At 35.6% G+C, this 23,796-nt stretch overlaps 1 protein-coding gene across 1 annotated transcript in view; it reads left to right on the top strand.

Moving 5' to 3' along the window:
* Nucleotides 1-23,796, top strand: part of ANK2 (ankyrin 2) — a gene marked incomplete at both ends in the record, with an annotated part of 175,923 nt that overhangs the window by 131,585 nt on the left and 20,542 nt on the right. Inside the window, 11 exons of the mRNA XM_079534109.1 lie at nucleotides 4,204-4,428; nucleotides 6,124-6,222; nucleotides 7,395-7,549; nucleotides 8,421-8,632; nucleotides 9,298-9,502; nucleotides 10,142-10,238; nucleotides 13,095-13,323; nucleotides 15,678-15,803; nucleotides 17,726-17,848; nucleotides 19,258-19,290; nucleotides 20,999-21,020. Of these exons, the coding sequence (XP_079390235.1) occupies nucleotides 4,204-4,428; nucleotides 6,124-6,222; nucleotides 7,395-7,549; nucleotides 8,421-8,632; nucleotides 9,298-9,502; nucleotides 10,142-10,238; nucleotides 13,095-13,323; nucleotides 15,678-15,803; nucleotides 17,726-17,848; nucleotides 19,258-19,290; nucleotides 20,999-21,020 (1,526 nt within the window). The remainder of the gene's footprint in view (nucleotides 1-4,203; nucleotides 4,429-6,123; nucleotides 6,223-7,394; nucleotides 7,550-8,420; nucleotides 8,633-9,297; nucleotides 9,503-10,141; nucleotides 10,239-13,094; nucleotides 13,324-15,677; nucleotides 15,804-17,725; nucleotides 17,849-19,257; nucleotides 19,291-20,998; nucleotides 21,021-23,796) is intronic.

Genomic DNA, 23,796 nt, shown 5'->3' with positions numbered 1-23,796 from the left:
AGCACCTCTCTGATCTTCATTTTCTGTACATAGATGCTTGTACTTCTTTCTGCAGTTGGGCGATGAAGTAAAGTTTCGTGTTTACTCCAAAGTAACTTTTTTTTGCAATGTCCAGCTCACATGACCAGAAGAAGTATATATATGGTGCTAAGGCTTTTCGTACTCCAGTACTATTTATTATTTTCTTTTTGACCTTAGAAATTTACAATGATAAAGTACCACTAATTCCAGTGGTGGCTTAATATCTGCCAGTGTTCCTGCTGGTTTTGTTTCTTCTTTTGAGTAAGAATCTCTTCCTACCTTAGTCTTGCCACTTTACTTCTGGTAGAAGAAACATTAGGGAGAGAAGAAATAGTGAGGAAGGAGCAAATAATTAATCTGAATATTAATTTTTCTTTATATTAGTCATATATTTTTTTTCCACTCTCACATGTGTTTCAGAAAGTGTGTTTTATTAATATCATCCACAGTTTTGTATGAATATCTTTGATATTGATACACACAGTCCCTCAAAACAAAGACTTTCTAGTCCTGGAACAGTAACATCACAGTCCTGCCTGATGCCTTTCTATAGAGCAAGTAAATGGAAAAGGATGCTGCTATGATTCAGAAAATACTTTGTTATAAATTATTTTCTTAACTCTACTGCATATAAATATCCAAACCAATGTGGATTGTGCTAATTTAAAAGGTTAAAATAAATTGGACTAAATAAATGGGTAAAAAAATGAGTTCAGCAAAAACTTAAGAAACAGGGTGGAAAGGCAAAAAAGAATATAATTCCACATTCTTGCCAGCTCTAGAAATCCTACAGCTGTATGCTGTCTTTTCAGACTCTTAAGATGTGGCTTGTTGAACTGGGAACTTTTTCCCCTTTGCTTGCTTTCTTTTGTACTGTGTTAATGCTATCTCTTCCTAGTTCCTCAAAATCAGTTTGCCTCAAATTTCACAGTGGTGAATAGCTGCTTTTTGTGTACTAGCTGTTGCATATTTTTTGTATGATAATTGGCACTGTTCCTTCTCTGCTGTCTTCACACTAGGCTGTGTTTGCTTGAATTTGCGATATAGCCAGAAGCCACGGAATCCTTCAGAAATCTCCCATTTCATCTGGGGGTCTGTTTCAGAGATACAGTACAAATATATTTTTTGCTATATACTGTGATGAACATTCCACATTTGCTAGATTTTATCTTGTTATTTGTTAAATATGTTAGATATTCTGTATGATAGAAACAGCTGCTTTTACAGTAAATAATATCTGACTTTTTTTCTCATCATCATTATTATCTTTGTGTCCTACTTTGAGAGACCTTCGCCCGTTCTTCCACTCTTTGAAGTGCTAGTTGCTTTCAATGGCAGATAACTGAGAGACCTTGCTCTGATGTGCTTTGGCTGCTAGACAAATTCAGTAAACTTAAACTGAAATAGTTGCAACTTTAATTAAAGACTGAACACACACAGCTATCGCTTTACATCTCAAGAGTGTACTAAAGAGAAATGCCATGTTTGATTTTTAGTTGGTCTGTATTATGAGTATTGCAGTGTGGGAACACAGGGTTATTACTGGAGGGGGGAATTAAATACCAGGCTCTTACCGATGTTTGAATTTAAAGACTACTCCTGATCCAGCTTTTATGTTGGTCATACACTACATATGGTAGTTATCTGGATTGTGTTATATGTGCTTTGTGAGAAAGCACTACTGATCCTGCACTCTGCTTGTCTTTAAGTAAGTCTGAATGGTGCAGAGGAAAAAAAGCATCATACTATAAGGAACAGAAGCCATTACTATGGTCAGAAGTGAGATTATTAGATTATTAGCTTTGGACCCTTCTCTTTTGTGTGTATGTATTCTTCTAGCAGTGAAGTGTTCTAGCAGCAGTGTTCTTGGCATTGCTGAGCCACAGGGAGATAAGCTGAGGTGGATATAAGACAGAGAGGTGAACTAGCACTGGTATTTTCAGTGATGGACAGAAAAGGAAGATGATCCTGTTAATGTATGCCATCTTGAGTATTATGTCAATAATGACTAATAAATGAATCACAAACACTGTATTCCTGACAGCTTACACAATCAAAAATGTGAATGCTTGTTTAATTCACTAAGTGTACTCATCAGCTTCTGGTAATTAGGGGGGTAGTATTTCTGTTGCTCATAGTATTAGCACCGAAATGTGAATCTCTTCTTTGAGAACTCAGTGTTATTAAAGCATCCATTATAATAGAGAATTGGAGCGATTCTCTGAAACATAATTCAAAACACTTTGATGACACCACTTCATACAGTTAAAGGAAAATTGCAATGCAAACTGCAGAGCATTATTGCAACAATTGAGCATTTAGTATCTGTTAAGCTCTTCTTTCATCTGTGCTTTAAAATGTATGAAGTATGTATTTTGTGAAGGAAACTCCCATTTTTTCTAAATTAATCCCCAGAGAATCAAAGCCATAAAATGTTTTCATTTTCTTTCTTTTCCCCCTTGTTAAAACCACAGAAACACCAACCTCTAAGGAATGAGATAATGGTTGTACTACCCAGACTTTTACACTTAACAAAACCTAGAGGTATATGAATGGCAGTAGAATAGGAGACTGCATGTGTGAGAAAGACTGGCATCCATGGTGCATGGTGTGCTTCTGACTGGCACTTGTGGCTCCTTCCCATCATCCATTTTTCTGACTTGCACGGTGTGTGTTGAGTGTTGTGTTTTTACAGCATGTGAAATTACTTGTAGCTGTGTGGATATTGAACGGATGCAATGTTTGTTGCACAGAATGGTCAAAGGGACAGTGGGAAAAATACCTGTATTTGTAACTCACACTATAAGGGCTTTTCTCTATTGCAGGTCCTTCAGTAGCATTTCTGCGACTCCCCCTGTGGTGATTCTATTTTAGTGTCTAGAAGTAGGCCTGATATCGTTCTGTCTCATCTACTCTAATTTTCACTTCCAGCAACCTGACATTCCCGTTCTGCATCAGGAATGATTCCAAGTCATATACCAGTAAAAAAATTGAAGTAATTCTATACTTTTCCCAGGAATTTCCCTAATCTTTGTAGCACATCTTTCAAAATCTACCTATTGGTTATATATGGAACTACAGGAAGTTCAGCCAGTAAGAAATTCCACAACATGTTTTTATCTCTCTTAAGAAAAAGATATAAGAATTTATCTTGTGCTACTGCCTGTAGCTATAAGGTTTCCACTGGGACATAGTATTGATGTGCAAAGTAGCACAAAAAGACAAAAATCCATAAGTAAAACTCCTATATAATACCTAGTAGCCATTGTCAGCTCAACAAAATCCGAATTTGTCTTCAAGTGATAATAACATGCTGTCAGTCCATCCCTACTCCTGTTTGAAATTCATTCTTTAATGGCATGGAGGATTATTTCTTTAATAAATCAAGGATTTTTGATTGGTTCTACATTTTATCCACCATTATTTTTTCATAATTTATTTGTAATTTTCTAACATTTTTTTAATAATCTCTTGCCACAGGGTAAGGAAAAAAAATGAGGTCTCTAAACCTAGTGTTAAACAGTCACTTTTTTTTGTAGTGCTTTCTCCTACCTTAAAACATATCTTTCAACAATCTTATTATTAAGGGAAAAGTTCTTTCTTATAAGAGATTAAAATTAAAGAAACTGAGTTTTTGACATAAATCGGTGATAGCTTCAGTGATTTCTAAGAACTGCGTCCACACACTCTAGAATGAAATTTGATTTTTTTTTTAATCGGAGAATGTAATCTGAAAATTGTTCAGAACTTGCTTTAATAAATAAAATAAATTATTTTAAGATATACTAGTTTGTAAAATACTTACAAGAATGCCAATTTTGCATTATAGATGCTCACACGTACACAGTAGTGATATTTGCAATTACCTTTTTCCAATATATATAGACATGTGTGCACTCCAACGCCCCAAGGCTCACACACATCTATCAGTGACTGCTGGTACTTCTACCAACAGCAGCAATGTAATGTAAGACTGTTTCTGTGGAGAACTCTTAGATGCTAGTTGTCAGTTTAAGTAATAAATGATCGTAGCATGCTTTAGTGCTTCACATGGGAGAAAGGCTTTTTCTAATCATGCGTTCCTAGAGAGAGAGCTGTATTTGTATTTGTTACGTATGTGAAACATAATCACAGGGCATTTTGATATGCTTTTGAATCTAGTAATTTTTCCTGATTTTTCAGCTTCCTAGTTAGTTTCATGGTGGATGCTCGTGGGGGTGCCATGAGGGGCTGCAGACATAACGGACTGAGAATTATTATTCCTCCGCGGAAATGCACTGCTCCAACACGAGTGACCTGCCGCTTGGTGAAACGTCACAGACTGGCCACCATGCCTCCCATGGTGGAAGGGGAAGGCCTGGCCAGCCGTCTGATCGAAGTGGGACCATCTGGGGCCCAGTTTCTTGGGTAAGGGGTGCCATGTGGCCTAAAGGAAAACGTTCGGTATGTTTTCATGTTTGCAAGTTGCACTGAAATGGTTCCTCTTCCAAGATTTGAACAGAAAAAGATTATTCTGATATATGCTAACAGACTGCTTGTGTGAAATGCAAGTCTTCAGTTAGTTTTCAATGCACAAAGATTTTTTAAGCCTTTTCCTTTGCAAACTGATTTTTTTAACCTCTTGCACTAAGGTTGAAATGCTTTCCTGGACTTAATTATTACTAAGTAAGTGTTGTAATATTTTAGTGGGAAAATCCCTTTGCAGCCAGAAAAGGCTGTTCATAGTATATTTAAACATGTTCAAACTAACAAATAATTAAATAATCTGTCTATTAGGTGTGAATAGCACAGCACTGATGTGAAGCCTGCTTCAAATACAACACAGGTTACAGCTGCGTATCTGAGAAGCTTATGTTGTGTTATCAGAAGTTTGGGCTTTCAGGGAAGCACAGTACCTTTGATTTTTCTAGGTTTGAAATTCCTAAACTAAGTAATAGGGCAACCACAGAATTCCAGGTCATTTATTTTGTCCTATGCTGCAAAAACCATAGAAAGATCAGATTTGTGTCAGCTGCAGAACTTGTTTTAGCAATTTTCAGCTGAAAGCAGCAATTACCCATATTTTTTTTTTAATTTGTCTTACTAAATATTTTCCATATCAGCTGTGGCATCCAAGAGTGGATGACCGAAGGAACGGAACCCCTACTATTACAGTAAAAAACAACCTCATTCAGAAATTGAAAAAAGTGACACCCTATAAACTGCAATGGTTTAAAGTCATCAAAATAAATCAGTTGCTTTAAAATGCTGTTGTAATAGGCAGCTATCAGAGCCACTATCACTGTTAATGATTTTTCTGAAATATTGAGATTAAGCAGAGAAAAAAAGTTAATTAGTTTTTAACTGCCCACTGCTTTTATATGTAGTGTGAATGAAGACCAGACTCAAGGCATGTTTTGACCACTTCATTGCTGCTCTAATCTGATAAGAAAGCAAAAGCAGTTCTGGAGCACCTGAGAATTTAATATGAAGACCAAGCCAGCCATTTCTTTTCACAGCTAGGATACCTGTTAATATCACAAATAAAAAAGTGTGCTAATGAGATGCTTTGTACCCCTTACTTGTTTCACTCTTTGGTCATTTTTTAAAGAGAAGCAGAACACAATCTAAAGAGCAGAAGAAATATTGTGCTGTCACATTTAGTCTTCCCACACATAAAACAACCTTGAGTATCTCTCCTACTTTCTTTTTAATGGTTTTTCTGTCTAACGAGAACATCTCATCTGAAAGATTGGGGTACAGCAGGGTGTTATTCTTTCTCAGAGCTTTCCCTGAAAGCATTTTCGTATATGTTGTACTGACAGCGAGATCAGGAAATGACTGTACTGATTGCAGAGATGCATTGCAAGATACAAATCCTGTTCCCATTGAGTTCACTGCAAAAATTCCCATTGTTTTCTTGGAGCAAGAAGAGATCCTAAACTAATTAAACACATTTTGCTGATTTTGATCACCAAATTGGCATCTCTAGGATGGAACCTTATTCAGTGTAGAGCCTAATTCCACTCTGTGGATCAGACAGTGGCACTGGCATTCTGGCAAAAAAAAATACATAAAGTTTATTTATGTTCTTTCTTTCACTGCTGCTTTGGATGTACTCAGTAAACTTCATCTGCCTACGGCTCCTCCCCCACTTAATGAGGGAGAAAGCTTGGTCAGCCGAATCCTTCAGCTGGGGCCTCCTGGGACCAAATTCCTTGGGTAGGAGAGACTTGAAACAAATTGATGGATGCTGACCTCCTCATTCTTCTCCTTTTGCAATATGATTTTTTTGTGTGTGTCATTGTGCACATGATATTGTCCCTTTCTATGATTTGAAATTTTGTATACCCAACCCTTAGTGGATCATTTTCGACCCTTGTGGTATGTGGTTTTGTTTTAGTGGTATGTTTGTATCTTTTTCTTAAAGCACTGTGGCCTTCATTTTTGTTTTGGCATGAGATCTTCCTAGTTATGTGCTTGATGTCTGTAGCAAAGCAACCTGGATTGTGACCAAGAAAAAGAATCTACTGTAAATTTAGGATTTTTTTTTCAAGTACTAAGGAGTAAGATACATGTTAAATACCACCAGTATAATAGAACAGATGGCATTTGCTATGTATATGGTAACCTATGTGGGTACTTTAATTAGAGAACTGTATATACAAATATATTTATATTTTCTCTCTTATTTTCAAGAGTATGTATTTTTATGTGCTTATAAATATATTGTATGTACACATGTGTGTATATTTACTTGATACATATAAATATATATGCACACATATATTGATACCTATATTGACATCTGCTTGTAAGACAAGGCAAATTCTTATCTCCTGTTCATAAATAGAAACCTAGATTATCTTCTCAGACATCCTTTCTCTCTCCCAGAGTGCAAATCCAGAATAAATTCATTGGAACTTAGAGAACTAAAGTAAAATTGACACAGGACAGTTGCCCACTGATTGCAATGAAGTTATTCTGATTTGCACTACTATAAGTGAGATCAGAATTTGTCCCACTATTGATATGCATTACAGTAGATTCTCTTTGAAATGAAGTTGCACAGGTTAACCCAGACAGTAGTGACAACTAAAATGAGGATGAGTTTTGAACGAATTTGCAAAACAGTTCTCAAATTTCTCTTTAAGCCAAATACCATTCACACTGTGGAAAGAGGTGAATGCACTTTTGAATCTGTCCTTCAGCATTTACTGGGTCCCTGTGAAAATCTAATGTGTGTTAGTGATGTTTAGTTTAGGATTATGCAAAAGTAGTCCAGAGAATGGGTAGAATTCCAGGTCACTTTGTAGCAGACTGAATAGAGTTGCTGTTAATCCTGTTTCTTCCTCTCTCCCGTGTGCATTTAATGCGCTGTGTTGCTGTGCCAGGCCTGTGATTGTGGAGATTCCCCATTTTGCTGCTCTGCGTGGGAAAGAGAGAGAACTGGTGATCCTGCGCAGTGAGAACGGGGACAGCTGGAAGGAACATTTTTGTGAATACACTGAGGATGAACTAAATGAAATCCTGAATGGGATGGATGAAGGTATCCAGTGCGATGCTTTTTTTTTTTCCTCTGCTCCTGCATTACTACATCTGTTACTGGGAACAATAACATTTTACCATCTTTTCTGTTTTGCACCTCGTGTTTTGTCTACTCTGAGAACTTCTGACATACATTCCAGATACTTTGCTATAGTCATACTGGAGTACAATCATTTTTTAGTGCTAGCAGAAGCACTGCTTTTCTTGCATGGTCTACTGAAGTAGACTGAATCTACTCATCGTAAGTTTGAAAATAGATGTTAAAGTTATATATCTTCCTGCTTCTTTTCACAGTTTTAAACAAAAAGCTCCCATATCAAATATCTTTCCAAAACAAGGCAATTATCATACTAATCCTTTCCAAGCAGCTACAAGTGTGGGAGGAACTGTCACTCATGGGTGCTCGTTTAATGAGAGAACAGAATGGACTGGGGTTGTCTAGGACCTGCAGATCCTAGAATTGATATTAATTTTGATGGATTTTTTTTTTTTTTTAAATAAAAATGAGCCAACTTGCATATTTAAAGGTGCACTTATACTCTGATACTTCTTTGATTTAGAATTCTGTGTCCTTACTGCAAGTCCAAGCTCTAGTATAACATTAAGTGGAAAAGGCCTCTGACCAGTCCTCTTCTTAGCTTCTTTGCCTGCTAATTTGGAGCAAGCTATCAACATGTTATGAGTTTTAAGCTTCATTCAGTTAGTTGTTGAATGTGTATATTCCTCTTTTGATTTCTCTGTTTTAGCTGAGCTTAAAATGTTGAGATGTTTCATTTTACTTCTATAAGTACTAGTTAAACTGTGACAGCTGGGATCTTCTGTATTGCTTCTATGAAAACCTTGTTTCCTGACCATCTTCTCTTTTGCATCAGTACTTGACACACCAGAAGAGCTTGAGAAGAAACGTATCTGCCGCATCATCACTCGTGATTTCCCTCAGTACTTTGCAGTGGTGTCTCGAATCAAACAGGACAGCAACCTTATTGGACCTGAGGGGGGTGTGCTGAGCAGCACTGTTGTACCACAAGTGCAGGCAGTCTTCCCAGAAGGGGCTTTAACCAAACGAATTCGTGTTGGCCTCCAGGTACAATGAAACAATTAGAAGGATATATATGTTGGTTTTTTTTCAGACTGTAAAGTCACCTATATACAGCTTATTGTATTGTATATTGTTGCCTACAATGTGCTTACTAAAATTCATTGTGAAAATCAAAGTTATAAAGGTTTGGGTATTCTAGTTAGGTAGATTCTTGTCTTTTAGCCATCTATATGATCTCAGAAGAAACAGCAAGTTGCTCACTACTGAAAGGAGAGGTGGTTCCCACACCCCCCCACCCACATCCTTGCTTCCTGCTGAAGCTGTTGAATGGATCCACCATTTACCTTGGTCAGGCTACTGTGATTGTTGTAGTCTTCTGTAAAAAGCTGAGTAGCTTGCTAGAACAGTTTAAAGTTTGTTCTCAGGAGAAAACAAAACAAAACAACCTAACAGCAGGGTTATATTTACTATAGGTTAAATGCATTAAACTGGTACTGATGAGAGTGCTAGGAAAGGCAATAGGAACAGGAGTGAGGTGTAAGAAATTGTTGAATAGAGGACTCCCTTTCTCTGTGACAGTCAGTTGTCAGCTTGCAGGGAAACTGTGCCATCTAATGGAACAGCTATAACGTTTCCAGCATTATACAGATCCAGTTTCTCACATACTCTGTTTTCAAGTTACTACTCTTACTGTTTTTTGCTTTGAAAAGGCTCAACCTATGCATACTGAACTTATAAAGAAGATTTTGGGCAACAAGGCTACCTTCAGTCCTATAGTCACACTGGAGCCCAGGAGGAGGAAGTTCCATAAACCCATCACGATGACAATTCCTGTCCCCAAGGCCTCCAGTGATGGGATCATGAATGGTTATGGAGGTGACACACCCACTCTAAGGTTACTATGCAGCATAACAGGTAAGTTGAAAATTCTAAGGTTTCTCTTCTCATGTGCTTCTTGAAATTTTGAGTCATCGTGGGGTAAATATATTAAACTGATTATACACATGGAAAGTTTTGTGAAAACTTGACTGAGATGAGAGGCTGTAAAAGTGCACTACTTCCTAATCAATTAGTTTATAGTAGAAATACAATTTGTTGTTTGGGCTAATGAGAGACGTTACAGAATTGTACAGTTTGGGGCTGGGGTGTTTGCATTTCTCACACACTTACTGTTTCTTGAGTACCAACAAAGCTCTGCCTAGCACAGTAAGTGTGGTACAGACATAAGGTGGCAGTGTGCATCAGAGGAAAAATATTAGAGTCAAACACTTCAAGTTTACTTTGCTTTGAAGTGATTAATGCCATATGTAGTTTCATTCAAAAGGGAGCAATTAGCTGCATGCATTTATTCTGTTTAAAAGTTATCATCAAGCATCTTTGTCAATTTCCAAACTGACTTCAAAGATGATCCCAGTGTTTTAAGGTGCATTACACACTAAGATGTGCTAGTGAGTCATTCCAGAGCAGAGGTGTTAATTAGCTTGCTACACCTTTGTAGCAAGAAGGTTGGAGACTTGCTTGTTTTTTGTTCTTTAAACACCACTGTCATTTCAGGAGGAACCACCCCTGCCCAATGGGAAGACATCACTGGAACAACACCACTGACATTTGTTAATGAATGTGTTTCCTTCACAACAAATGTGTCTGCCAGGTACCTATAAAAACAAGATTTATAGTGTTACTTTAACATACATGTCCTTTTTCCTCTGCATTTTGTTTCAGTATTTCCTTTAAACAATTTCAATTAGTATAGTTGAAGGTGCATAGATATTTTGACTGTGCCCTGAATGAACCGAACAGTTATTTTAGAAGCCAGAAGGCTCCTACTCCAGGCAGGATGTGTGAGAGCTGTCAGCAGTACAGTCCATACAAGCTGAAAGAAATTAATGAGTATGTCATTCTCATCTCAGTTAGCACCTGCCATCATCCCAGAAATGAATTAATGACATGGTCTCCTTTCTAAAATAGTAATCTGAGGGACAGGTCAATTTTCAGATAACCAGAAAAATCTAGTTTGGTTTAGATTCTCTCAGATGCAGAAACATGAAAATTTTCATGGAAATGAAAATGCCTTGTTTGGGAAGCTCATTATACACCTTATAAAAGATTCTCAGCATATCCAACAAATGAGAAATGGAGCAGAAAGCCTTGTAGGTGTACCAAACTGTGATCATGAAGATTCTATTCCAACCGTCTGTTCTTGTAATGAGATTCAACTGCTGGCTTTCTGGTAGCTGGAAAACAGAATTTCAATGTTTTTATTTTAGAAGAGTATATTAGTTTTTACTGTATATATGATTTTTACAAAAAAATCTCTATGACAGAGAATACATTTGGAGAACACTTTACAAGTTTTAAAGTTAGAAAGTTTTAAATTTAGGGTTTGTAATCTTGCGAACTGTTAAAAAGAAACTTGGATAACTTTGAAAGTATGAGTAGGCCCATGAAAAGCAATTAATTTCCCTCAGTGTAAACATTCAGTGGGCATAGCAGTTACTACTATTAGATTTAATATATAATATTTTACATTAAAATGAATTGAGCTCCTGCAATCCAATCTACAGTCTAACTGTAACAATAGGAAAAATGAAATTTTATTTTTCTAGACATCCCAATTCAGAACTTCTGGCCTGTTAAGTTCAATGCTTTGCTTATCCACATTTCCTGCACTTCTTTTCAGTTAAGTATTTTTCTTTAATAATTACAGCCACAAGAGGGAGATCTTAAACTGTTTTAACTGTCATCTGCTATCATCTGCGGTGTTCTACAGGGAGAAATTAAAGATTAATTTAAGATCCAGATTTGGGGACTGAGAGTTCAAAATCTCTGAAACTGTGAAGTCCCCAGCAGATTGCACATGAAATACAGCCAGAACGAGGGTGACAATTTATAGAACTACAGCTCATTAGAGACCCTAGTAGTGAGTGTTTCCTAATCTCACTGATGGCATTACAATTGATTATTATTGTAGCGTTAGGTACCCTGAGTCTAATTTAGAAATTTCAATGAGTTTCACATCTACTTTGTTATCTAGATGCATGTTCAATAGTATTTAACCCAAATGTGATTCTAAATGCTGTTGAAGAAACTAGATTTTTCATACCAGTCAGAGAATTACCCTCTTTGCTGAAGGACAAACTAACTTGAATTTCTTGACTTATGCCCTCATCTAAAAGCGCGTCTACCCATTTTTATTTTTATTTTTTTTTTAGCCTTGTGCCCTGCTGTGAACCAGCTGGTACCCAACTGTTTGCTAGTTACAGTAAAGTGTCTATGTCTAATTAAATCAGTAATAATGCAGATTTTTTTCCCTGCTTGTAAGACAAATTTTCTCTAAAGTGAGCTTGAGAAACAGATACTTTAGTCTAAAATACATGTAAATTAAAATGCAGACTCTGAGGCATAGATGTTTTCCATTACCTGAACTGCAAGGTTTTTTGTGTGGTGCTTGTTGTTGTTGTTATTGCTTTAATTTAGTGTCTGCTTTGGCTTCCTAGCCACTTGTGTACAGGAAAAATGATTTGAGCATAAAGGTGATTTCTCAGAGAATGTAGTCTCTTCAGTTTGAGTCCAGCAGAGCATAGTTCTCCCGCATGCTAAGAAAGTAAACTATCAGTGTGCAACAACCTTCATGTACCAAACATGCTTTCTCTCTTCAAACGCTGTCAGGCTCTGTTTTTTAACCAGTGTGTTTGTTAAAAGTTCTACAGATAAGCACAGCACGATATGTACTATTACTCAACTGCAGATGAGTAAGACTAGAGAAATCAGACTTGAAAGGTTTGTGTTGTATGTTATAACGTCATGTAATCTACAGTAAGTGATAAACTCCCTGTAGATTATATCAGCTTCTGAGGTGGCTTTGACCTCTCATGACTTCCTTCTCCATCCTACAGGTGTCAAACACAACCATACTTTCCACCCACAAAGAGAATTTTATTTAAAAGAAACGTCATCAGCTGCAGAGAGAAACTAAATAAGATATTAGAGAAAGACAGCGATACATGCTACTTACTGTGAATTGAGTGATGAATTTCTGCTTCTGTTTGGCGATTTAGAAAATAAAATTATCTAAAATTATCTTCATGATCTTTAAAAATTATTTTAAGTGAAAGCGAGTTATCTTTACAAAAGAATAATTCAGTTGTCTTAAAAAAGGTATAAAGAAATTCTACCCTTTTTTTGTTGCTGGACAATGTTTTTCTGGGCTGAATTGAAAAGAAAGAAAGGCTAAAGCTCCTGTAGCTTTCAGTAAAGAATTGGATCATTTTTGGCACAAGGAGACCTGTACTGGAAGTTGAAGTTTCAGACGTGAATTTCAGCATCCACATCTTCAGTAATGTTCTACATTCAATATATATCTATGATTTGAGGTTTCTAGTAATTTATGTGCCCTAGCAGTAGGCAGTTCTCACACTATGCAGAGACAGTTGTGCTGCCACAATGGAAAAATTTGTTGTGTAAATCTTTCTGTGTTGATTATTCAGCTCATCATTTTGTTTTACAGATTTTGGTTAATTGACTGCCGACAGACACAAGAGTCTGTTACTTTTGCTTCTCAAGTGTATAGAGAGATTATCTGCGTCCCCTACATGGCCAAATTTGTGGTGTTTGCCAAATCACATGATCCCATTGAAGCACGGTTAAGATGTTTTTGCATGACAGACGACAAGGTGGATAAAACTCTAGAACAGCAAGAAAATTTTGCTGAAGTTGCCAGAAGCAGGGATGTCGAGGTACAGTACATGAATCTTACACAGTTTTCTGCATTTGCTAATGCTAATTTTAAGCTAATATTTTCTGCCTGCTGATTGGAACAAAGACTGAAAAATACAAGTGCTAACAAATACTCTTATGATGCAGTGTCATCTATCATGGTAAGATGCAAGGGAGCACAGAGGTGCAAATGAATGGGCCATTACTGACTTGCTAGACCAGAGGGCTAGCTGAAATCTATAGTTTATATTTGGGCATTTGCATCTTCCTGGATCAGCCCAGATTGTGTTCCACTCATAAAGAAATCCAATCATCTGGTTGCACTTCTAGAAAGGAATTACATTTGGCAAAGCTGCTTTTCTTGCTTTCTCTGTAGCATCACTGACATTTTAAGGAGACATGTAGTGTGTCCTCACAAAATGTTATATATATATATATATATAAAATTTAATATTTAAATATGTGTAATAGTAAGCTAGATTCAAGGAGAGAGGAAATAGGTTGGTTGAGTCTGAGCTCTCTGTTACAGGCCTAAGACTTAAAAAATGTATATGACAAAACTGCATTAGAAGAATTCTGTTTCCTAAGTTGCCTTTTTATGGTCGACTTGTTAAACAGCTACACTTAGAAACTGGGTTCATGTATACTAGGAAATCATGTAAAAAAATAAAGTTGGGGTTTACTATCTGGATGAGCACTTAAAAATTCTTTCTCCTTTCTTCTAGTGTCAGGGTCAGCGTTTCTTTAAGTAAGTCAAAGATTCAGAGTTAGAGCATTCTCCAACTACCCCTTATTAAATCTACTTTTATGTAGGGAAACAACACTGACCTATGGAGATTCCTAGTTGTGCAAGCAGGAGAAGGCATTTTGTATGACTTTTATTTGAAAAAAATAGTCTGTACAAATTTTGCATAGGTTAGGGTTTATGAAAAATCTAAGACTTAGAAAAGTCACTTAAAAATGAGGTGACAGATGTGAATTGACTTTTTGCCTCAGGTAGCTCACTAGCCCTGTGTACGTAGTGGTCATTTCTGTGATGATCCACATTGATTGCATAAGTTTTAATTAGTTCTGTAACAGACTGCCAGGAGACAACTCAGATTTCTCAGTAATTATCATAGGGGTTTTTTTAGAGGCAATATCTAAGTAAAGGTGAGATTTGGGGTGGTGTTCTTTGTTGAACAATTATGTTTCCTGAACCTGATACTAACAAGGTGTTGGGAAAAGGGTAGACAGCAAAAAGGATAGGTAAATTCCAGCTGCCAGTAACTCCATAAATACATATTAATAACTGAAAAAGCAGTCAACAGCATATTTGTTACCAAATATTAAAAGATTCATATACATTCCTGCAAAGTGAAGGTTTTTTCTAATGTGGAATCCAACAAACTGCCTGTTAAAAAGTTGGTTTGGTTTTATTTTCCTGACTCTTTCAGCTTCCTTAGAAGAAATGAGAAATTGAAAACACGTTTACTGCATTCATGGCATTTTTTTCTGCTTAATATGATCTCTTTTTTTCATGGTTGAATTCCACCTTTAAAAAAATTTATTCTACTATTCCTGAAGCCCTGATAGGCATTTGTTGTGCAGAGTAGCTAGATAAAATATAGGCTCATAAAACTGAATGAGAAGGCTGAATTTCTGGAAAGTAGTGTTGAGGTATTAATGTACTGGCTGGTTGAAGGAAATGGCTCCAAAACTGTTAAGATGAGATTTAAACATGTGGAGGGGCCACACAAGCAACAGTCCAGAGACGTGCACAGCATCGTTACACAGGCATTTCGGAGAGGTATTTGCTAGAGGCCTGATTTTCAAAAGCTCTTGACCTTCACGAATTCAGTCAAAATGAACATAATCTACTAGTACATAGTGACTTTGCCTACTGCAACAGATTTGCTAATAGACCAAATTCATAGGAAATCTAGTTTAGAAATTTTTTGAATTGTTTAGGAACACTCGGAAAATTCATGATATTCAGACAGGCTTATCTTACCTTTCATGTCTGGTTTGAATGCTGAAGAAAATGTTTCTTTATTGTTGCAAGCTCATATTAGCAAAGTATACTAAAAAAAGATCCCATTAAAAAATACTAACGAAGAAATTGAGAATTTGCACAGATTCATGACACTGAATGCATGCCTGGTCATTGACAGTGTTACACGAGTATTACTGAATGAAATATTGATGAAATATTCCAGTTAGAATTTAATAATCTGAAATGTGGTGACTGTACATAACAATCCTTGCAAGTACTCTGACAGGTCAAGTCTTAGAAATTTAAGAATTTGATCCAAGCAGCTACTGTGGAACTAGGCTGAAGAGTCCTAACCTCATGACTGTGATTGTTACCTTGTTTCTTATTCATTTCCAATAGGTATTAGAAGGAAAACCCATCTATGTTGACTGTTTTGGCAATTTGGTGCCACTAACTAAGAGTGGACAGCATCACATATTCAGTTTTTTTGCCTTCAAAGAAAACAGACTTCCTCTATTTGTTAAGGTAATGTAATAATGTATAATGAGCTACTGATAATATTTTTGGGAATTTGTGATAAACTTAGCTGATTGAACAGTCCAGATTTCTCGTAGTGGATTAAACTGACTTGAATACACAGAGCCTACCAGATGCATGGAAATAGGTACTTGAAATTTCAGAAACGTTGGCTTTACAGACAATTGTCTGTGTCTCAGCTTTTGTGTGGCCATAGTATTCTTTCTGACACCAAAATGGTAGCTCAGTAATTCTTGCTCTCTACCTACAGTCTAAAAGCTTTGACTGAGTTGTATTTGATTTTCAGTATTAGGGTTCAGTACATTGCAGGAAAAAAAAAGCCAAACATGTAAGAATTGACAAAAATCTGTCCCACTATGACTGTCACACCAGGTGTATGTAAATATGGTTACGACTGTAAAGAGAGATGCAGTTGTTTTTCAGCTATGATGCTCTTCAGTAGCAATGCAAAACTTGCTTGGAAGTTCTGTAAGAAAAGTATGGGTCCTTTTTAAATATTTCAAGTTATGGTTTTACTGTGTTTTTGAGAACAAAGGAAAAATGAAGTACTTTTGAATCATCATTTAATTATGTTACTGTGGCATATATTATGCTACTATACTGTTGTAAAATCTTTTGAGTAAAAGTCTTCTAAACAAGAGCTAAACCAACCAAACAAAAAGTTCAAACCAAATGAGCTAATGTTTTAGGCCCAGATTCAAGTGCCAGTAATGCAAAAACCATGGGCCACAGAGCTCCTTTGCTTTCATGAGATCTGCAGGGAGCAGATATGAAGCAGTGCTTTTGCCGCCTCTTTTGGACAGAGAGATTCACAGAGAGATTCATGTGCCTTTTCCAGCAAACTGTGTTTTTCTGCTGGCTCAGTCTGATTACAACAGAGTCATTAAGTAAAACAGCTTTAGAGAGAGACGTTAGAAATGGAAACTTCAAAAAATTGGAGAAAGTCAACCCACTCCCTCCTTAATTAAATTCACTATGCTGCTAGACAACTTCCCTCCTTCTCAGTAGCATTTTAAAGCTTGTTACAGCTTACTACTCTATGCCAGCACATGTGGCTTTGCATCTAGTACTTTCAGTCTGATCAAATTAATGCACGCTTATCTAATTGTGTCATATTTGTCTGTTCAGAAAACTGTATGAGGTAATGCTTTGTTTTTTCTCTTGTGATTTTGTGTCCTTTTTATACAAAAGCTAAAAGTACATTACCATTCTCCTAAGTGCCGAGGTTGTTTCTGCTAACAGCTGTGAAACATATTTTTCTGATTCAGTGCAAAATTGAAAATATGACGTTCTGTAGTGTCAGTTGCAGATAGTAACGGTCACACCTATGAGTATATTCCAGCAAACTTCTTCGTTTTAAGAATAAAATTCACCAATATATTTGAGAAAACCAGTGTATTTTGAGAAATATTTTGCAGAATATGTTAAGTTTAATCTTCTGTACAGCCCCTCAGCCAAAGAGTAGGCAATGAACAAACACAATATGTAATACCAGAATTTTGAGACTTATTGCTGATATTAGCACAAACATGAGGAAAATGGACTTGGTTTATTTCATATCTTAATAGAAAATAAGTCTGTCTACCACTCAGTCTGGGGACTATTTCAGGGAACAGCAGGTATTGTAAGTTAACATGGAAGACTAACCATACCAGAATATCTTTGTTCTTTTAAGGCAATGATAGACAGCATTATCACTGGCCTCTATAAGTTTCTACTGTCTAAGCATGCATGTGGTTGTGTTCTCTCTTACTTTGATGCAAATACATTTACATGTATGTTTACAAATAAGTAGGAGAAAAAACGCAGAGAACTTTCTTTCTCCTCTTTCTGCTGAATAATTTGAAGTGTTGTGTGCAGTTCAAACCAGAAATTAATTCAATTAATTTTCTGTATGTTTTTTCCACCAGGTGCGAGATACCACTCAAGAACCCTGCGGACGATTATCATTCATGAAGGAGCCAAAATCAACAAGAGGTCTTGTTCATCAAGCCATATGTAATTTAAACATCACGTTACCTGTTTACACAAAGGTACTGTGAAATCATGCTGGTATGAAGCACTGTAATGTTACTGAGGAAGAAGTAAGAGGTTAAAATATTGTTAAAGCTTTATAATCATGTATTTTAAGAAGCATAAATACACAGTACAAGGGCTGTTGATTTCTTGGTTTTAGTACTCACACATTTAGCTCTTGTTTTTTGAGGGCTCTTAGGAGAGGACAGTAGAGGATGACTTTGTACTGCGTGGCTCCCATGGTTGGCGTTGCACAAGACATATGCTGATTTTATTTTGCACAGTAATTTTACCTACATCTTGCACATCTGGGACTCAGAGTATTTCTGAGTCTCTTTCTTGGTTTTGCTGAAGACATCCCAGTTGTCTAACTCTGTCTTGTGACACCTGTCTGGACAGGAAGTTAACTTTTAGACATATAAGTGTAAGGATACAAGCCTATAGATCTCACCCTGTTTTTAAAATATGAAACATAGAAGAACTGAAAATTACATTATTTGCCAGTCTGAAAGTTAACAGACTGCTATCACACTTCTCAGTGACTGCCTTTATGTATCCATGATGCTAGTGTTGAAAACATAGTATTCTCAAGCTCTAGAATTTAAGATGTTATGGCAGTGCCAAAAATATTTTCTTATATTTATTTTAACATCACGCTGATTTTGACACTAAATTTTCTTTTTACATCTGATCTGATCTAAGCTGTCAAGAATCTGCAAATAGGTCAGAGTGTTGTTCAGAGTATTGTATCCTTCTGAGTATTGTTATAACAGTTAGGAGATGAAAAGTCTATCATGACTTACTATTTATAAATAACAGGCTCAGGACCAGATGAATTCTCATTGAAGTGCCCTTGGTTTCCATTTGGGAGAGAACAGATCCTAAGAAATATTCGTTTCTTTCAAAAAAGTTAGTTTATTGCCATCATGTGATAAGTAGGACACTTCTTACTATTCTTTGTCAGCTTAGGACCAGCATGCTTTTTAGAAACATCTTAGGCTGTTTGACCAAAATGTTGTTGGTGTTTTTACCATGTAATATAATTGTATTACAGCTTTTTTGTATGATTTACAAATAATGTGCCTCAAGCCATTTTCAATTTAAATGAGTAACCTCTTGAATACTTGAAATACTTACTTAAATTTATGGGTATAAAAGCATGCATTAATGTCAAATTTCAGGACAAATGAGCATCATTAACTACAACACCTAAAAGCAACTTTTTTGCAATTTGCTGGATTCTGTAGCATTTTGTTTTACACTGCCACTTTTTACACAAGAAATTGCATAAACTTACCGTATGGACTTCTTTTAGATGTTATCAAAAGTGTTGATAGAAGTAACTTTTTCTTACCCTTCTAACAATTCTGCATTTTGCTGCTCTGTTTTCTCCTTCTGTTTTTGCATGGCATTTTGGGACTGAAAGGAATCAGAATCAGACCAAGAACAAGAAGAAGAGGTAATGTTGCCATAGCGGCATGTGATTGCTTATGCATACTATTAAAATACAATTAATAGATACACCTTGAAGATGAAATCTGTGTGGAGTTTAAAAGGATCTTTCACAGTCATACTTCAGAATTTACCAAGTCTCACTTTCCCCAAATTAAAATCAAAGTTTTACACTGATTTCATAGATGCTTAATAGTATATATTCCTTCCAAAGAAGTTTCTTAGTTAAAGTATTTAAAAATTATCCTTCTGAAGAGCATCATATAGGTGGATTTATTTAGTGGATATTCTCTTCAACAACAACAACAACAAAGAAAGAAAAAAAAAAGTGGAGTTAATTTTTCTGTTTCCAAAAATAACATAGAGTTGCTACCAGACCTCTTACCAGAGCCAGTAGATGATTGATACAGCATGCATTTTATTAGTACCCCATATGTACTGATTGAACATACTTCCTCTAGTGGAGGCAGAGAAGGAAGGCAGAGAGACAGACCTAAATACAAATATGTCCATGAGCCAGTTCTCCTCTGTTGTGAGGAATCTGCAATCACATTGCAGTTATATGCACTGGATGTATAATTGAAAGGGATGTAACTCAAGAGTCTTGTCCATTTATAACATCTGGCAGACTGGATATTAGAAATATATGAACTGGATAATGAGGTCTAGCATAGATTCAGTGTTAACCTGGAAGTTATAAGGAAATTTACCCAAAGTAAAATATACAGTTTTCTTTTTTAACGTGAACTGAATTGTATCTTAATGGAGAAATATGAGCAGCTCCCAGCTTTGCCAGCTCTGTTCTGCCAGTTACAAATGTTTCTTAAGGTCTCACCCCTTCATGAATGAGTAACATAAGGAAAAGCATCTCCATGTTTTTAAGGATGTTCAGATGTTGCAAACAAGAAATGCCAGCACTGTGAGACTAGCCCACTCCTCAAAGAGTGTGAATGTCTTTGCAATTTACTGCAGAACAGAGTTCAGAAGTTTTGTTGTGGGGACTGCAGTTTTTTATTATCATTACAAAAAGTAAATATCAGTACTATTCTAGTGCTGAAATATAGGCACTGTCAAATGAAAATGTGGTCAAGTTTTTAACAAATACGTTTAAGAAGAAGTATTTTTAGAAAAATATTACTAGCTGTAGATCTGTAACTTCCTTGTTTAACCTGATACCTGTCTTCTATCAGAAGCTAATTGCCACTATATATATATATATTAGGAATGAAACATTTGTTATCAGATGATCAGAATTGGTTTCAGAATGAAACCAATTCTTTTAGCCTCCATAATGCTGTTTATGCATTTCCAGTGAAGTCCCCTAATGTTGTTGTGAGAAAAATCCATTAAAAACATACAAAGAATATTAGAATTTTTTTTTCTGATCTTCTTATTTATTGCGTTTTTATTTAAGAAACTAAAACACACACACAAAAAATCCAACTGACTGCTGGTGGAGGTATCTCACTTTTTAAAAGATTTTTAGTTTGTTTTATTCATTCTTATTTTAGTAATATTATTTCATATGCTGACATAATTCCAGATTAATGATGATGGTCTTAAAGTAAGGAAAATTAAACTATCCTAAATGTGAAGTTTAAAGACATAAGCCTAAATGATTACTTGACTCAGCCAGTATTACTTCACTGGTGATTTTGTATACATTTACTATTTTGCAACTTTTTAATCTTCCTTTTTTTTTTCTTCTTTTCCAGGTTGATATGACTTCAGAAAAAAGTAAGATTTTCCTTTTACTTTTAAAAATATTATAATGTAGTTCGTACAAAAGATGGTAAAGAATACAATTAAGCATGAAAGTGAGTTAAACTTTAACAACTATTGCTAATAGCATTGATACATTTAAAACATAACAGAAAGTGATACAATATCAAAGCAGTTAACCAATTAAATACATTTTAATGTGTAAATTAACAAGTAAGCTTAAAAGAGTTCATCTAAGTACTTACTTTCCTTTGACATCCCTAGTGATCCTGCTATTGCTATTTCGCTTGTATGAATGCTCATCCTTCCATTCTCTTGTCCATTTGTTGATACACACTGTTGCCATTTGAGATAAATGGCAGTATCATTTTTAATGAAAACACGATTAGTATACTAATATATTTCATTAGACTTGTGAAATATAAGCATGCAAAAAAAGTGATACTGCCAAAAGCAATCAGGCTGTTTAACCCTCCCTTCCCGCCCTTTACTGTGGTGAAATATGACTGAAAGCTAAGCTTGGTACAACATATAAGCCCTTTGTATATACAGAATTGGGCCATTATTATTAGAAACACTGTCAAAGATCTCTTTTAATGAAGACATAATTAAACAAATTGAATTCAAATTGAAGAGTGTGCCTAATATTTTCCAATGATTCTGTAGATCACTGACTGTCTTGTTTGCAGTTTAAAGTGGTTTCTTGCCTTTATTCTACTTTGCATTCTGCTGTTTGTTTATTCCTAGCATAGTAGGTGCATGTTCTAGTTAGAAAGATAACAGCACTGGGGTCACAGTTATCAAATGGATAACTATTCTACTTTAACACTATTCTACTTCGACCTCCTTTTTTCTAAAACTGAAATTCTTCAGCTAAAAAAACAAAAGACATCAGTCTGACAAAAACAGCTAATAACCTGGTGGGAAGTAGCATACATAATGGTTTAAAACATTAGCAATATCTGATTGCTGCTCTATTTCATTAATATTTACACAAGGAGAACCAGTTTTCTCAAGGTGGAAAGCAGGCACCATAATACAGCTAGCAGAATGGAACTTCAGTTACCCTAGGGTTAATTTTCAAAGAAATGCAGATAATTAGGCATTGCCTACCTTCTTATTTGCATTACTACTTTGATTTTTAGGCTGGAGTGCAGAAATGTGATATAGTACCCTTTTAAAAATGAACTGTATGATTCCCAACAATTTCTAAGCATTGTTTACTGCTCATAAATTGTTTCATTGCTCCACTGTTTCATTCTGCTCCGTGTACATTTTCTAGTATTCCCTCCTGAAAGTAACATTCTTACTAGTCAGCAATGGCATACCAGGACCTACCTACATTCAATTCACTATGTATTGGTTGTACAGATTAGATAAATATTTCACCACAGTATACTTAATAATACTTTCACGTATCTTTATTTTGTAAGATTAATTTTAAAGCTATTGTTTGTTTGTTTGTTTTTTAAATGAAACTACATACACAGAAGCATTTGCAACACCTTTGCTTTGCATGGAAATAACTTGCCTTACATAAACTGTATGTATGTGTCTAGCGTGACTGTCTGATTTTTGGTTGCCATACATTACATTTTTTTAAAAACTCTGAAATCACTTCTAAGTTGATTCACAGTTTTTTTCCTCTCCTTTTCTTCTGTCTTCTCCTTCCTCAGTCAATTCATTAGTTGTCAATGAGGGTGTTCCAAGGAAAGGACCATGCCTCTTAAAACCAAATGATGTTTGTTTCATTGTTTAGGTGTGAAATCCCCTTTGATGAAATGCCGGTTTGCAGCTGATTCAGATATCTACATATTTGATCATATTTTAGATTATTGCAGAATCATTTGTTACTTCTTATTTTGATCACTAATTAAAAAAATAAACAAATAAAACATGTTAACTGAATGTTATTCTGACAGTTTGCTAACACTGGCTTTCTCTTAGAGGAAATCGACTTTCAATCAGTTCTAATACTTTCCCCTTCTTTTCTTGTTTATTTTTATTTGAACATTGATTTGTAACATCTGAACAATCTTGAGATGCCTATCTTTGTGTAACTTCACTGTGTCTCTTCTATTTTTAATTTTAAATTTTGTTGTTAGTGGGTATTTTTTGTTGTGTTTTTTTTTTTTTTTTTTTTTTTTTTTTTTAATTATTATTCTTTTCTTTAACGGTGTCCTGATTTTGTTTGTTACAGCTTTGGTAATGTATGTGTGGCTGTGCTATATTGGTAAAGTTAAGCAAGTTATTTCCTGCCATTTTCCTTTCAGTTTTTTTTTTCTTTTTTCTTTTTTTTTTTTTCCCCTCCTGTTAGCTTTGCTTTGCTCTTGTACCCTCAAATCTTGTGGATCCACCATTCCCAGCCCATTTTGTAGATCTTCCTACCACTGCAACCAAAGACTGTCATTTTTAGTCCTGATTACATTTTCCAATCTCTATTTTTGATTTCCATTTTACTTTCAATGTTTTTCATTCGCATCAAAGATGATGAGACAGAATCTACAGAAACATCTATCCTGAAAAGCCATCTGGTTAATGAAGTCCCTGTACTAGCCAGTCCAGACTTACTGTCTGAAGTTTCTGAGATGAAACAAGATTTGATCAAAATGACTGCCATCTTGACAACTGACCCTTCTGATAAATCAGGCTCTATTAAAGTGAAAGATCTTGGAAAAGCCACTGAAGAGGAGCCAGGAGAGCCTTTTGAAATAGTTGAAAGGGTGAAAGAAGACTTAGAAAAAGTGAATGAAATTCTTAGAGGTGGATCATATACTAGAGAAGAACATGC

This window comes from Tetrao urogallus, assembly GCF_951394365.1.
Source record: "Tetrao urogallus genome assembly, chromosome: 4".
Lineage (NCBI taxonomy): Eukaryota > Metazoa > Chordata > Aves > Galliformes > Phasianidae > Tetrao > Tetrao urogallus.
The sequence above is the reverse complement of the archived record's forward strand: the minus strand, read 5'-3'. Positions and strand labels throughout refer to the sequence as shown.